Source organism: Rutilus rutilus (genome assembly GCF_951802725.1).
Source record: "Rutilus rutilus genome assembly, chromosome: 7".
NCBI lineage: Eukaryota > Metazoa > Chordata > Actinopteri > Cypriniformes > Leuciscidae > Rutilus > Rutilus rutilus.
The window spans coordinates 38,943,743-38,960,907 of NC_140221.1; the positions used below are offsets into that span (position 1 = coordinate 38,943,743).

The 17,165-nt window shown below is 37.3% G+C and overlaps 1 protein-coding gene across 14 annotated transcripts in view; it reads right to left on the reverse strand.

The window, feature by feature from the left end:
• Positions 1-17,165, reverse strand: part of fbrsl1 (fibrosin-like 1) — a 308,761-nt gene that overhangs the window by 82,456 nt on the left and 209,140 nt on the right. For all 14 annotated transcript variants that reach the window (XM_084413325.1, XM_084413316.1, XM_084413317.1 and 11 more), the window contains one exon: positions 14,553-14,582. In XM_084413325.1, coding sequence (XP_084269451.1) covers positions 14,553-14,582 — 30 coding nt within the window. The remainder of the gene's footprint in view (positions 1-14,552; positions 14,583-17,165) is intronic.

Consider the following 17,165-nt stretch of genomic DNA (forward strand, 5'->3'; position numbering starts at 1 on the left):
CAACTAATGAAATCATGCAGGAATTAAGTTGTTAAGGAGCTAAACATTGCTGCTTGGCTCATCATAACAAGCATGAAAAGAAGGACTCTCCCCAACCCAACCTCCCCTGCTTTATCCTCCTGCTCTTTCGTATTCCATCTCCAAAACCAAGCCAACAACAGCTTTCATCCAATACATTTAAAAAGCCCAAGTGAAAAGCCTAAAATGAGAGAAAAAAAGAAAAATCTGTGTTGGATGCTAGGATTGAGGATTCAAGGCCTGTGGGAAGGAGAGAAGGAGACTAAAGGGAGGTGGACAGGAGTGTGGGTTGGGCTTAACAAGCCAGGATCTCGTAGATTTAAAGGCGCTTCTAAAAATTTATGGAAGCGTGTTTGGACAGAGGCCATAGCGAACAGCTTGGCCAGCTGAGCGGCAGTGCAGCGGGACGCCTAATAAGCCCCGCGCAATTTTTCACCCCATATTTTATCAATAAAAAAGCAGTTTAAAAAAACCCACCGCGGACGCAGCTCTGTGCCGTCCACCATCTGGAGCTGCCTTTCATTCTCTAATCCTGCCGTCATTAAAACGTTTCTTGGCAGTTTGAGGCTCGTTCCCCGTGTGCAGATGTGGAGCGAATCTTCAGACGCTCTCCTGATCAAAGAGCTCTCACGTCTACGCCAGACAGAGAAAACTTACCGCCTTCTGGCTACCGCAGGCCAGGCTGGAGTTACAGCTAACATTATTTATTTATTTACAAAGTTATTTATTTATCCCCACATGAGCACAGGTCAGCGCAGAAAGCCAGCCTCCTCATCTCTGCTTCTGTAGGCCATAACAGTGTTCTTTCATTACGTGTTCTGTGATTTCACTGACACTGTTCAAAAACCGAAGCCCTTGGATCTGCATTTGGCAGGACCACTAATTCATACGTCACGCTTTGATTAAAAGGCCCAAACTGTAGTTTCACAATCTAAGTACTCTTAACCCTGACATCAAAATGACTAAAATACATGCCAAAAATCTGTTTTACACAACATCAGCAATTCAATCAACAAACTCACCAAGGCTGCATTTATTTGACCAAAAATACAGTACAAAATATTATAATATATTAATTACAGTTAATCATTGTCAGTGTATTTACCTATTAGAACCGAGTACTATTAAAACCTACCATTTCCCCCACTTCTGCCATAAGTCTACATGTTGTTAAAATGTTGTTTGTCAAAATGCTAAAATCAAGCAAAACAATTATAAGACAGACGAATGATAGACTGAAGCATCTGTCCCAGAATGCTTTGTTTGAACATTTGTTCCAGAAAACCAATTCGCTCTATTCCAGCTTGTTTTATTTGACAAGATGCATTTTAGGTCAGAAACCTTTTTACACAAGTTCACAGATGGAAATGCAAGGGCCTGGCCAATGCACTGCCTATACAGTCCTGCAGGGATGACTGGGGAATGAGTTAGCATTTTAGCACTTCCCGTTTCATTGTCCCAAAGTCAAGTTTGTTGGTTAAATGCCTGAAATAAGGTCTGTGGCTAACAAGCTATTTTACACTTTTTTAAGAGGTGGTAAAGTGAAGTCCAATGGTGTTCTTCGTTTATAGCCTACGTTTAGTTGTTTACTTCTGCAGATTGTATTTTAGGCTTTGAAATTCATAAAAGTTGTGTTAATTTGTGAAGATTATCATGATGAACTAAACATTAGTTGGTCACAGAGGTTATTTTCTGCAATAATCCAAAAGCCATTAGAAAAATCCTATTTTTGATGAGGGAACTGGGTGATGCTAACTGGGTTAGCCTACAAAAATATGTCATCAGTACAACACTATGTGCACTCTTGAATTAGTCTGGCGCTAACTAGGCTCAGCCTTTGTTGCAGTAAAGTTGCACAACGTTCTCAAAATGAATAATTTATTAAATGCACGCCGGTCTGTTATTGTAGGGACCTCGGCTTTATATTTTCACGTCCTTAAACATGACGCGGAGCAAAACAAACTGTGATTGGTTGCTTTACATGTCGGTCAGACGTCCTCTTGGGTGGTCCTTGGCCAATAAAAGTTGCAATGGAATCCAGACCTTCTGGCTACGCGAGACTAGGCGCTAACTAACTCAAGTACTCAAGGGGGCGATAGAATAATAAAAAAAAGAATTCACATTTAAACCAAATGTGTAGTTATTCAGGCAAATTTTTGCTCTGCTGTAAAAGACATAAAAATTTACAACATGTAGGTATTGCGAAATGAATTGATATGTGGAACACATTTGGAACCTAACTAAGCGTAGAAGAAAACATATTTTTACATACTCGAGTAGAGTGTGTCGGGCCTAACGTTTTCCTATCCATCATAGCTTTATCTAGTGTGTAAAAATTTCCATTTTGCCTCCATGTATAACACAATACTGTTGTAAAACAATGACACGGCATGTTTAGGCCGGTAGGTCCAAACTGACAGAACTAGCACTGGATTGCAACTCAGCATCATAGACTTATGGGGCATCAGGGCTCAGGGTGGGCGTTGATGGAGCTCCCCTAAAGCTACTGACGCACATCACACTCATTTGGCAGCCATCCCTCCGTCCATGGGCTTGCATATTCCGGCTGTCAAGGCCATGTGTTAGCTTTCCTACGATCCTCTGCCAGGCGTCTCCCAATGCCCCTCTACAGCAACACTGCGGGTGCTCTGACTGTAGCAGGTTTCTGCTAATGAAGTCAAATTAATTTAATCGAGGCCCCATCTAACCTATCTGTGCTGCCAGCAGGGAGGTGGGGTTAATGCCAGTCTGCTGCTGATTTCGCTCCAGAACAACCCTGTCAGAACTCATAAGAGTTAGCACTCGCTGCTAAGTGCACTAAAACGCACACGCTATCTAGCATATGAAAGTAAATTACGCAAATGAAGTTGCAGTGTGTTCGGGCTCCTCTGAAATATAACAAAGGCACAGTGAGACACAGGCTGCCTTAAGTTATAAAACAGCCCAGACTATAACCAAGCCATTAAAAGCTGCTAAAAAAGGAAAATCTGGCAAATGAGCGCTAGTGACTACCATCGTTAGGACTTGCTTCCCTTCAACCCCCTGTGCCTCAAAAGCCTATAAAGTTTTATGTGGGCCTCATTGATACAATAATTATTTTTTTCCTGTAATCTTTCACGGCCCGCACCCTTTTCCCCTCAGTGGAATGGATCAAAGCGGGCTCTATTATTTTCATGAGGGACTCAATCGCTGTATCCAAACTATAATTGAAAGCAGTCGGGCTTGTGTGTTTTGGTCGTCATCTCCGAACACTTGCTCTCTAGAGTGTTCCCCCTTTCTGCATACATCATCAACATACCTGGAGTTCAGAACAAACTAGCATATTCTGGGTTTTGAAATTTTATACTTTAGGGAGTTAGGCACATAGAAATCTTATTTAGATTGGAATTACAGTACCGGTCAAAAGTTTGGTACCTTTACTATTTTTTTATATTTTTGAAAGAATTATTTTATATATAACCTGCATTTATTTGATAAAAAAATACAGATTTTTTTAAAAAAAAATTATATATATTGTGAAATGACTACAATTTAAAATAATGGTTTTCTATTTTAATATACTTTAAAATATAATTTATATCTGTGATGCAAAGCTGAATTTTCATCAGCCATTACTCCAGTCTTTAGTGTCACATGATCCTTCAGAAATATATAATATAATATAATATAATATAATATAATATAATATAATATAATATAATATAATATAATACATTGGCCAAAGATTAACGTACAAAAACATGCTTTGTTTTGAGTTAAAGTTAATGAAAACCATCAGAGCGGACAAACAACCCCTGTGAAGACCACAAAGACAAATTTCAAAAACTACACAAGTTTCTATATAAAATTATTATATTATGCATAATATATTAAAATATATATTTAAATATAAATATATTATTTAATATCCACATATAAATACATATTTAATATATAATATTTAAATGTTAATTTATCTCTTTAAGAATATGACTTTCCACATGTAATGTGACAGAGTGACAAAGATTAACATGCAAATTGTGTTTCTTTTCAGTTCCAGTTTTAACAAGAATCATCAGAGCATATAGGCACCCCTTGTGAAGACTACAAAGTCTTCACAAACTGCACAGGGTTCTACATTCAATTGAAATATGTACGAAAGTCTTTGATTCTGTCCATAGAAAGTCTCATCTCTCATGGGGTGCATCACAATCAATGAAATGGGCTAATAGTCGCAGCGAGCCCTTCTACGAGTTGCCTCTGATTGTCTGTGTCATTTCTTGGAAGAAAAGTGAAACCTCAGCTCATGTAAAACTTCTCCAGACAAGCCCTGGCTGGGACAAATCTTGGTTTTCAAGCTCCAGTTGGAAACACAAAGCACTGGCAACAAGCTGCGAGTAGTTAACGTCCGCCAATGTTTATTGAATAAGAGGCACTTAAGCATCATGTTTATGTAAGATCAGAAATACTCCAGTCTGACACATGTGCACACACACATATGCACCAAATGTTTTCTTAGCAGACAACATCTGCATCCAATATGGACTCAATTTAAGTTTTATTACTGATGTGGAAAAATGTTTATAGCGCTTGGCTTGTTATTCACACACTGTTCCTAGCAAAAGCACTGGGTAGATTGCCACGACAATCCACCTTTAAAAAGCAAACTTTAAAATGCTCAGATTGCGGGAAACACCTGACTTTGATCCACAGTTTTGTTCAAAAAAGAATAACAGACACCTAGAATTCAGATAGAAACCCACAAGAACAGCAACCAAGTATCACAGAAACCATTGCACTAGCACTGCTTACTATTCTGCCTGATGTTACATTTTGCTTAATTTGGTTGTTCTGAAATTGGCGAGCAAATTGCAGTTTACTTGGAAGTTTGGTCTAGAGGTTTCAGAAGAATTGAATCAAATTTGGTTCAGAACAAGAAACTGAAACGTGTGCGAAAACACCCTAAACACAATAATACGCAGACTGTTCGTAATTTCCGCTAACTAATTCTCTTTTCAGACAATACCTTGAGCAACTGTTCCAGTCCAACAATAATTCACAGCGTGATTAAGTTTGGCCTCACTCAACTTCTCCCCGATGCCAGAATAAACAGACAATATAATAAGCGCTATTTCACAAGTGTATGTCAAAGTGTCCTTGCCAGCCATCTATGATGTGTATTTGTGGAGACATCATTTCAGCGATGATGCTTTAATGAGGTTGGCGTCAAGCCCTACAGGACACATTACTCTTTCATAGTCAAGTCAAAAACATGAATGCAGTTAAAAAATTCTGTAATTACTCACTCACCTTCATGTTGTTCCAAACCCGTAAGCTGCTACATTTTCCGTGGAACACACAAGGAGAAATCTGAAGAACGTTTATCCAGCTCTTTTTCAAACAATTCATATAGTGACCACAGCTGTCAAACACCAAAAAGGACAAAAACCACTGTAAAGAAACCACAGAAGTTGGCCATATGGCCCATGCATTATTTATTTTATTAAGTCATCTTAATTCATACAATACCAGTATGTGTGGAACAGGCCAAAAGCCCACTTCAGCTCTCAAATCTCATTCTCCAATATTTAAACTGGTGCACTCATCATCATTTACAAAAAAAAAAAAAAAAAATTATGTATGGCAATGACGTCTAACCTATTGCAACGCATCTAAATAATGTTTGGATTGTTCATGAACAAGATTTGTGAGTTTATGAATAGAAATTTTAATTGCAGCTTGTTCATGAATAGCTATCATATGGCTAGTAATATGGTGCACATGCCATATGGTCAAATCTTATGATATTTATTATAAGACGTTATAAGAAGGTGCTCAACAGGGCTCGTTTTCAAGGTATGGAAAAGAGCAGTATGAATGTGCTGTAAAACATCTCCATTTGTATTCTAGGGAAGGATGAAAGAGTTTGAAACAACATGAATGTGAATGACAGTAATTGAACTGCTTCTCTATAAGCCTTAAATGTTCTCATTTGCATGTCAAAGTAAATTCAATGCATACACTTTTTCTTAAAAAAAAAAAAAAAAAAAAAAAAAAAAAGCCCTAAAAGTCCCATAGTCACCACCCATTCAAATAGAAACACAAGACCAACAAGAAACATTCAAATTCCATTTAGGGTCAGATCTCTTCTTCCATTCTCGAGCTGCATATAAGTAGCACCGCAAAATAGCGAGGGAAACATGGACCAGATGTAAGTCCCGACATTCAAAGAAAACATTTTATTTCAAATTGAAGAAGAGAACATTGGAAACAGTCATAATATAAATAAATTCAAAAGAAAACCTCATCCAGAGGTAACGTTATGATGCCATTAAGGCATCAGAGAAAGAGAAATAAAGAAAGAAAAACATACACAGAGAGAGAGAGAGAGAGAGAGAGAGAGAGAGAGAGAGAGAGAGAGAGAGAGAGAGAGAGAGAGAGAGAGAGAGAGAGTGAGAGTGAGTAAATTGTAGGCAAGTGAGGGAAACCAATGAGCTGAAGAAAGCTAGAGAAGATAGAGAATGAAAGCCATGCTGGACAGAAGAAAAATGGCATCTCCATATTAAAGTGTGTGTCGAATGTGTCAGTTATAATTTCACGCCGCCCGCGGGGAAGAGAATTAAACCCGTCTGTGCCAGTGTGATCTCATTCACCCTTCGTTCCGACTGCATGCTGAATCCCAGGCTGATGGCGGAATATAGCAGGCAAATTGGTTTTAAATGAAAGCTAGCGTCCTAACCGGCGTTCGGCCTCCCTCTCCTCAGCCCTTCCCCAGGTGCACTTAATCTAATTTCATTAAAGAGATGAGGAGCGATGATTGCTTGTGTCGAAACATTAAGCCGCTCCATCTTCACCTCCATAAAAAAACTATTAGAGGCCTGTCAGCAAGCCTGTGGGTGGCCTGTTTATGACTGAATATGAGAAAAGGAGGATGATAGGAGAGATAGAAAAGACAGCTGAGAAGGGTCTAGGGGTAGAGGGTGCATTACAGATCATTAGTTCCTTCAGATCATCCAAACGATGCGGAGAGGAGCAAAGGAGGAAAACAGCACTAAAAAGGGGCAGGGAAATCATTTGTCAGGGAGAAAGACTGTAGAGAGACAGGCAGAGGTGCAGAGATATAGGAGGTACATGTGCAGACTAGTCTGAAAGCGTGAGTGACGTAAATGGACGAATATCACGAAAACACGTCTGGGTCACATGGTTACCTAAAAAATGTGATCCATTTTGCATGAAGAAATTAAGCCTATTTAGGAGCAATCAAGTTTTTGCAATGTGATAATATGTTAATTAAGCATTTTTTTTGACAAATTCGAATCACTATACATTAATTCTGTACTTTTTTTAATGTAGATAAATTAATTCAATAAATCATTTAACTGATTACATATATTTAATTATGTATTTAAATCAGCATAAAAGCACAACAACAAATACTACCACGATAGAACAATACTTATTAAATTAACTGATTTTTTTGTTTGTTGCAATACTAAATTAAAAACTAGACGGTTGGTTTGTTTATTTGTCATAAAAATAACAATAATAATAATAAACCTTATGCAATATCAATGGTCCTACAAATAGGCTTCAGATTTTAGGCTTCAGAATGTTATCACATGTATGAAGGAATAGAAAAGTACCTTAAAATAAATAAATTTTCTGCTTTTTACTCAACACGCTCAAATTTAGCATGCTAACATACGTAATAACTCACACATTAGCAATAAGCAAGCTGATGTACATGATACAACTTACCTTAATCTAGTACTTCCATTACATGGGTAATCATGAGAAATCACATTTTCCTTCGATCTGAGATAAAACAGCTTGATGTAGCCTACTACAAAAACACGCTAGCATTCAGATCTCAAAAGAATGCTAGCATGGCGATTCCATGCCAGACTGTGTAGGTAAAGGAGTTAATAAAAACGGGTGGGTTTTAAACAGCAGTGGCCCATCAAATTGGGGCCAACACGAAGATAAAAGCCAAGCGTGTGGCGCTAATGCTTCCAGTGTCACACTGAACAACATGATATTTGACAGGACAAATAGCTTGAATTGAGAGATGGAGAAGGTTAGGGTGTCAATAAAGACAGCAATGCTCGTCAGCCGTAAAGCCCTTCAGTTAAAGGAGAAAAATGTCTGTGTTTACCTGAAGTGGCTGAAATGGCTGGGTGTGTTATGTGACATGCTGTCACACTGATGTAACGGACAAAGATACAAGAGGAATGAAATAACAGAAATCTCTTTAAGCTGCCCAACACAACAGACAGTTTTCAGTGTTCACTTGTCAGCTGAGATAGAATCACACCTGACAGCTCTGTTCCTGATTCATGCAACTGTGGAAATCTGTGACAATGCAGCGACTGGACTGAATGGATTGTGTTTTGGTTCCATTGCCAAATTCATATCCTCATATGCCTTTTGATTCTTTTTTCTAACTGCAGAACTAAACTTTAATGATTGATTTGATCCGTAAGCATTTGAACCATAACCAATGCAACATTTAACACAACTAAGGTTGGGAAAAGAAAATCGATTGCAATTCTGGTATCGGATACTTGTTATACATTTTTTTATTTTGATTCCACTTATCGATTCCTGTGAGTGCATTTTAATGTGATTTTAAACCATTTAAAAGCGAGAAGACACGAAAGATAACTCAATTCAGCACTGTTTTCTGTGCTGGGACATTCAGAGTGTGCGCACAAAAAGCTGCCTCTCATATCAAATGCTGAATTGAGTTCTCTTTGGTGTCTACTTTGCGCTTGAACGGACATATACACACACTTGTAAACAAAGTCAGTTATGTTCACCTGTGTTGAAAATCAAGCTTTAAAAGGATTAGTTCACCCCAAAATGAAAATTTCCTAATAATTTACTCACCCCAATGCCATCCAAGATATCCATGTCTTTCTTTCCTCAGTGAGGAAAACATTTCTGGATTTCTCTTCTAACAATGGACTTCATTGGTTACCATCATTTTAAAGTCCAAATCAATGCAGTTTCAAAAGTCTTTGAAGTGTTTAAACGGGCTGTACGCGATCACAGCTGAAGAAGAGGTTGTTATCTAGCGAAACGATAGGTCTTTAAAAAAAATAAAAAAAATAATTATAGCCTTTTTACCTTCAATAGTTCGGATTGAGCTGATCAACAAACGGACAGGGAACTACGTCATCACATTGAAAGCATGCTTAATAATTATTTTGTTTGTTGTGTAAGCACCGTTTAGCTTCTAGGTCTTCAATGACAATTGTATTGAGATATGTGAAGTGTTTGTCGTTGTTTTCGGAGTTGTCTTAAAGAATAGAGTAATACCTCGTAGTAGCCTACTGCATTTTATTTTAATTTTTTTAAACGTTATGTTTATGCATCGGGCTAACGCAAACAAAGACTGATTGTGCTTTTACAATATGAACTCTAACATAACATTAAATTCCTTATCTTATTTTAAATTTTTTACTACAAACTACAAAGCAGTGCACTATAATCATTATTATAACACAATTTAATTGATAATAGCATCATTGTACTCCGTGTTAAACAATATAAGTATTATCTCTGTAAACAGTGCTAACCATTTGACTGGGTCATCGGACCAATCACCGCAGATTAGCGTCACGTAAAGGCGGGGTTTTGAAAAGTGATTCACTAAACGAATCATTTGAGAATCGCGGTCAAAACAGGTAAAAATAAATGCATATTATAAGAAAACTAAAGTGTTTTTTTGTCATTGCATGCATGCAAAACTGTTGTTGGGGACTTCTAAAACAATATTAGGAACATTTTAAATGCCATAATAGGTGCTCTTTAAAATCGACTTCCCACTTTGCCACATTCCTGACAATCAATCTGACTCGTGTAATATAAAATATGACATTTAATGAGTAAAATTCAAAGGACCTGACTTGATTTTACACATATGGAAGTAACTGGACCGTGAAAAGTGGACATTACTAATAACTATTAGAACAAGTATCCAATAGTCCACAGCCTCAATGCCATCAGTGGAAAAGTAATCTTGTAAAAAGAACAATGATTACAAATGACAAATACCTCCTTTGGAATAACATGCACAGATAAGATTCACAATAAGAAACATGCATTAGGCAATTATGCAAATGTTGACTTTAAGACTGTAAGACTTAACATACCAATATAAGCTAGAAATCTGCTAAAAGAAACCACTGAGAAATACTGGTGGCACGAAAATGAATCCAGATAAAGAGTTGAATCACATCAGATGGGTTCTTTATCAAAATCCATTTTTTCTTTACAGAAACCTTTAAAAGAAATCATTTTCTTTAGAAACACACACAAAAACAGCGGTCAGCCATTTCAGAACAGGAAATGATTGTACAAAACAGGCAGAACAATGAAAACAAAGACCATACAATATTGTATAAGAATACAAATACAAAATGTATCAACTATCTTCAGCTAGTTCCAAAACTTTTGGCCACAACTGTTTATATTATTTCAGGGATGGATCTCGCCCTCAGGTGGTATCATCTGTATGCTGTTTTCTTTGAACAAGTCGTGATGTCTGTTAATAAGTGGACTCGATCTATGAATCAATTTATTCAAATAAGCCCAACTGATCACGCCCCTCCAGCGCACCTGTGCAACTGTTCAAAGAAGCTATTGTTCAAGAGTTACTATTCAACAGGAGGGAAAGATTAATGCTTTAGAATAGATGTGATTGTATATAATTACAAATAACCGTGTTTAATCTTTTTTAATTCAAAGCAATTATGAAAGACTGATTTTTGAAGAGGTAAATATGATCTTGCTTATGCTCATAGTTTAAGACGGATAAGCGCGTAGAAAAACATCTATGAGTTATTCAACAGCGCACTTGGACACAAACACCATGACAACCAACATAGAACTATTATCTCTAGCACAAGCTCTCGGAAAAAAAGGACAAGAAATCTACCTAATGAATTCTTTTTAAGAGACAAACTCTTTCTGACTCTGAATGCTGCAATTGCTTCCACGTGTTCTTCTCACTGATGTAAGAAAAGTCTGCTTCTGCATTTAGCATGGACAGAATTACCCTCCATGTGCTGCAATCTTTATTTATTCATTTTTAACATGGCAAAATAAACTAAAAACTGAAATCAGTAACAGAGCAGGTACAAAAAAAAAAAAAAACCTTGGAAATTAGTTTCCATATAGGACATACAGTACAGCAGCCATTACATACTACACATATACACTGTGTATGTGAACGTGTATACGTGTGTGTGTGTGTGTGTGTGTGTATGTGTGACCGTCCTGAAACCCTAAACCCTATGGCAATTCCATAAATCTTTGACCTTGTGGGGACATTTTTCATCCCTATGATAAAATTAAGTTATGAAAATATATACATTACAGATAAAATACTTAAATAGTATTGGATTAGCATTTCCATGACCAAAAAAATATGATATTACCATAGTGGCATGCCTGAAAAGCCATAGGATTATTATTGATTTGGAAAATAAACTTTTAACTTGAAGGGGTCATATGATGCTTTTTAATGTTTTCCCTTTCCTTAAGTGTCAATGAATCTGTGCATGTTTATGATTTGCAAAGTTACAAAACTCATAGTCTCCCACAAAGCGATTTATTCGATCTAACAGAGAACACTGATCCAGACCTGCCTAAAACATCCCGATCGATGTCCAGATATTACTTCTTCAAACGTCTACGTCACAATGTGAAATATTAACATGATGCTCGCCAAAAGGCATGCACAAAGAAAGAAGGTGAGGTTTCAGTGAATTGAAGTGTTGTCGTCATGACACAGAGATGCTGTGTGCTTGGATGCAAAAGCAAAACCGCTTTGTTTGATCTTCTGAATACAGATGAAACTAGGAATTAGACGTTAAGATTTATAAAGCTGTTCCCGATCAGTAAAACCCTAAAGCGGTTAGAGAGGACAGCTTCCTGAACCCGAGAGAGTACAACGCCAGTTATGTACAGAGACTATACTTACACTGTAAAACAGTGTTTCTGCTCAAGTCGTCGTCGTCCCTTATGACACTTTGCTGAATCTGCTGTGGCTGTTCATGTTTTGAAGGAGACGCTCTGAAGGGAGGACGGGATCTAATGCTTTCAAAGCTAACTTGCTAATGCTAGCCTCTCCGAAAGTGCCTACCCTACCTTTAATAGTGTAAAATAAGGCACATGATTATTAAAACTTACACTTTATGTCTTAAACTTGGCTCCGACTACATGCCACAAACTCTCTATTTTCCCTCCTACTTTGCACTAGATCTGTTACGATCAGTTCACATGCATAGAAGCACATAAACAAACACATACATAACTTGTGACCAAAAAGATGCAGGAATTTGAGGAACATGGGCTGGTAGAGAGAAAGAGGCCCACAGAGAAACAAAGAAAGTAAAGGGCCCCAAAATTAGTGTGGAATACCCCATTTCTCATCTCTCTGAAGCCTACTAGAGTTAAAAGAATAGCAGGCTCTAAAAGTCCCTCTCTTCATCGTGTCAAATCCAAAGAGGTTTTCTCTTACCATCTGCCTCAATGAGGAGAGAGATAAAAGCCTATTGACTAGCGTGAGCTGCGGTTAATGCAAATTGCTGCTTGCTATCAATGTATTATTTATAGAGCACGCCGGAGACGTTTTCCACTGAACTGGGAGCTTGGCTTACAGGAGATTAGTTATGCTATCACATTCATTTAGCAGGGAGTAATTGCTTAACTGCAGGGGAATTAACACGTGTTACACTTCCACTGGAGCTACATGCTGTTTATATGGGTGACAGACATATTAGGGTTATCAATATTAAAAGATAAACAAGCGCTAAAGGTGCTGGGAAAAACATTCCACCAGAAAAAGATCTGACAACCTACAAACCGCTAACCAAATCTCAACAGCATTCGTGACCAGAGCGCATTTGAATAACAAATTAGACATAATGGTATAATCTGACAAGTATCTATCCATCACTATATGTCTGTAGCTGTTGTTTATTTTGGAAAAAAAAATATGCAAATATAACACCTTTTGAGGAGCTTGTGGAAAGCTCAGATGAAAACTACTGTCATTTAATGTCCGCTGACACGATCACAAATCACATTATAAACCAGAGATAAAATTTCACTCTTACATCAAAACTACTGTCCAGCAAATTATGTATATTGTTACACAGAAACATGTACTATCAAGGTTGTGGTCAATGTATCAGTGATGGGAAGTCTGATTATTCTTTCGGAGAGTTAATTTCAATTAACTGGTTAAAAAAACGATTCACCAGTTCGTTTCTATAATCACTCAATGATGTCACATATACGCAATTCTAATATTAAAGGCACCAATAATGACGTGAAATGTGAAAGTTTTAGATGTCTAAAGCATATATAGTGAATAAACTAGTCTTAATCAACTTTTTACATAAACCATGAGAAACCATACAAAAACCCTTTCATTTCACCCCTCATTCAAATCAACTGCCCAGAACCGTTGTAACCATTAACAGGCTCTTGACTCGAGAGAGAACTGCAATGTATTGCTTTTGACTCGAGAACTACTGCCATCGGATCACTGTTATATTTCCAATACCTTTTATTTGTTATACTTTATGCTTTTTAGCAAAAGACATCAGAAACATCTCATACATTCTCAGTATGTCGGACTCAGACATGCCAGAAAGACTGTTCTCAGTTCAGTTTACTGTTGGACTAACTGGAGCGCTGAATGAGTTGGTAAAAATCGGCATCATAGGATCATATACTCTTGAATATTGGCTCATTTCGAGATGGAGTGACTGTCAGAGTGTCTGAAAGTGAGTTTGATTGAGTAACTTGTGCTGACTTGAGCCGTGAACTATTTCAGACAGTTCAGTCCGATTTGGACAAAAAAAAGTGATCAAAAGAACGATTCTTTCACGAACTGGACATCACTACAATGTATGATAGCAATTTCACCCTGGTAGCTCTTTTCTAATTGGTTAAATCCATGGTTCTACAACGTCTGCCCTACAATAATTGTTAATTAAAAAAAAGAAAAAAAAAGAAAAGGCGTTTATACCATCTTTCAGACACAGGACAAGGAAACATAAAATACTAAATATTATAAGAATTCCAATTACTTTAGCTAACAAAGGATAGCTTTCCCTTCATGTTTAGAAGGTGCTCAACACTTTTGGTGAAGTTCACAATAGTTCTTCCTGTCTATAATTAACTAGCACACACACATAAAGACAGGTGACTACTTTTCTTTTCTAGTTCAAACAACTTCAAAGCAGTTGAATTGACACACCAAACACAATGACACCTCACAGAAAGCTTAAAACACTGCAATAAGTGCACTTGCTTTCTATCGCACTGCGTTTCCCTTTGTATTCCTGTAATATGCAAATAATCAACAATCACAAGACTGGCAGCCATTTTCTGTCATCTACACACATACACAAACACACACATGCAGAAAGACGACAGCCTTTCAAACTATAAACTCCAAAATCACTCTTACTCGCTGAACAGTGGGTTAGGTAAACAGACGCACACACACAAACACTCATGAAAAGAAGTCTTACCTTGTCATCGATGTCACTCTCGCTGTCACACTGTAAGGAGATAGTGAGAAGAAAAAGATATGAGAGAATTATTCAGCATTATCCGACCTCATTATCGGTTCAGGTATGATTTTTACGGCTCCTCTTTTTTTCGTTCTTTCAGTGACACCTTTCAACAAAAATGGAGGTGATGAAGGGCATAAAGTGATACATTTGAAAGAGGCTGCCATGGTTTAAAAGCGAGACACCATAAAATCTAACTTTTCCATCGGTTTTTCAGTTCAGTGAATGATAATGGATAGTAAGGTAAGGGGAAATTATTCGTATACGGACAAAACGCTTTCAAATTACTGGAAAAAGGATTGTGCAGCAGCCTGCCGGTGCTGAGACGAAAACGTAAAACTTTAAAAGTGAATTTCACATCTGAAATTGTCTCATACTTTAGCTCTATGGTGCGCTGACAGCATTTAGAGGAAAATTCTAAGTTTTTTATATACAAAGTTTCTACATACATACAGAAGAAAATTATTTCACTGTAAATTATTTCGCCTCGGCTCAGAGTTTGGCCTATGGTGCTTCCCGATCCCATTAACTTCTCTTTTTCATTGACATTTTCCACTTACTCTGTACTATATTTGTCAAATACAGAGGCAAAAACCCCCAAAAAAGTGCATTTAAACTGTCTTGAAAGTTGAAAAGAATAATATAACAATAAATAAGTACAACAGATCCCACCAGCAACTCATTCGCATCTGTGTGTCACTTCAGCCAAGACATTTTCTTCTGAAGATAAATCATTGAATTACTCGATCCAGATCAAAGTAAATCTGCGGTACTACAAAGCTAGTTGAGAAAGGTGAAGGTTGCAGGGAAGAGGCTTTATAAAGGACTAAAACGAATTAACAAGGGACAGTGGAGCACAGAATATGGCCACCAGTACAAACTTTAAAACATCAACAACAAAAAAATGACAAAAAAAATTCTCACATTAGGATACAAGGTCTCCCTCTCTCCATGTTACAAAATACCCTCTAAAACACTTAGCAGACGCTGGAGTGCCGTATTCCTCCATAAATTTTTCATGCCAGGCCATTATTGCACACTCTTGCGCTTCTAGCCTTTCATTTGAACGAGTGTTGGAGGACATTTAGGGTCTCGCGGCATAAATGGACTACAATTATGCATATGCAAATGAGCAATTACAAGCCATTTGCACTTAAAGGACTGATCTCAACCACTCACTTTTGTTTTCTTAATGAGGATTTGAAGTTTGCTTTTTTTCTCATCCTAAAATGGAAATTTTCCATTCAATCTTCTTTATTCTCCATTTAGAATATGATTGTTTGTTTAGATCTGTGTTTGCATGTATTCGTAAATGAGAGACATTCACGAGTGTAAAGTCTATAGGTAAACGCGACTCCAAGACTTCCCAACCAGCTGGCCAATTAACTGTTGCGAAGAAAATCAAAGTTGTGGGTGACGGAAGACTGTTGTGTAATACAATTGTACAAAAATACACATCTTCACAAATATCCAGTGAACAAAAATGATGTATGCTCAATACACACATACTTAATTATAACAAAAATTGAGAGCAAAAAGGTCTGTTATACTCATATCACTTCTATAAGTGCTGTTTCTAATGCCAAGTCTGTCTAACCGTTTCTCCTCCTAATCTCCTCCATAGCTTTAAAATATAGAATTCTGTGTAGAATTCAAATTGGTCGGATACATTTTGTGGCTTGCACCGACTCGTTCATATGATCTACTCTGTGCTATCATGTCTCTGGACTGGAGCAGACTGTGTGTGCGCTCTGTGGCGGTTCGCGGTTCGTGTGACACTAATGGAAAACCAGACTTCATTTGCCCCAATGGAAAGCATTATTACACTGTCTGAATCATTCCCTATCCCCTATATTCACCGTATAGAAAGTAGTAATTGTGTGAACAATTTGTGTGACGCTTTAGATTCTAGAGAGCATGTGATTGGACAGAAAATCTGATGAGAAGCTGGAGAGCAGAATGATGTCATCAAAATCGTTGATCCATATTGGCCCATCAACTGTTTGGTTACCAACATTCTTCAAAATATCTTCTTTTGTGTTCAACAGAAGAAAGAAATTCATACAGGCTTGGGAAAACTTGAAGGTGAGTAAATGATGCCCGAATTTTCATTTTTGGGTGAACTATCCCTTTAAGGCAAACATTTTGATTTCATGGGGACTTTAAACTAATGTGAACGAACAATGGCAAGTTGTATTTTAGTATTGCTAACGTTTACAAAGACTAATACTGTAACAAATGTATTGTTCATTGTTAATGCATTAACTAATGTTTACCAATTAAACCTTACATTAAAGTGTTACCAAACAAAATGAATAAAGAAATCACTATTGTCTCCAATCTGGCAAACATCTGGTCATCTTTACATTCAAATCTATATCAGGAAACAAAGGAATGACTGGGGAGAAAGAGACGAGGAAAAGCACATCTCTGTCTTTGGCTGTTGATGCCCATTATCACCCTTTGAATATGTCTGAACCAATAACGACAGGTCCTGCTCAAACCAGCAGACTTCATAAGCAGATTTTTCGTGGTTTAATTTGTTTGTGCGTGCGTAGAGTCTTTGTATGC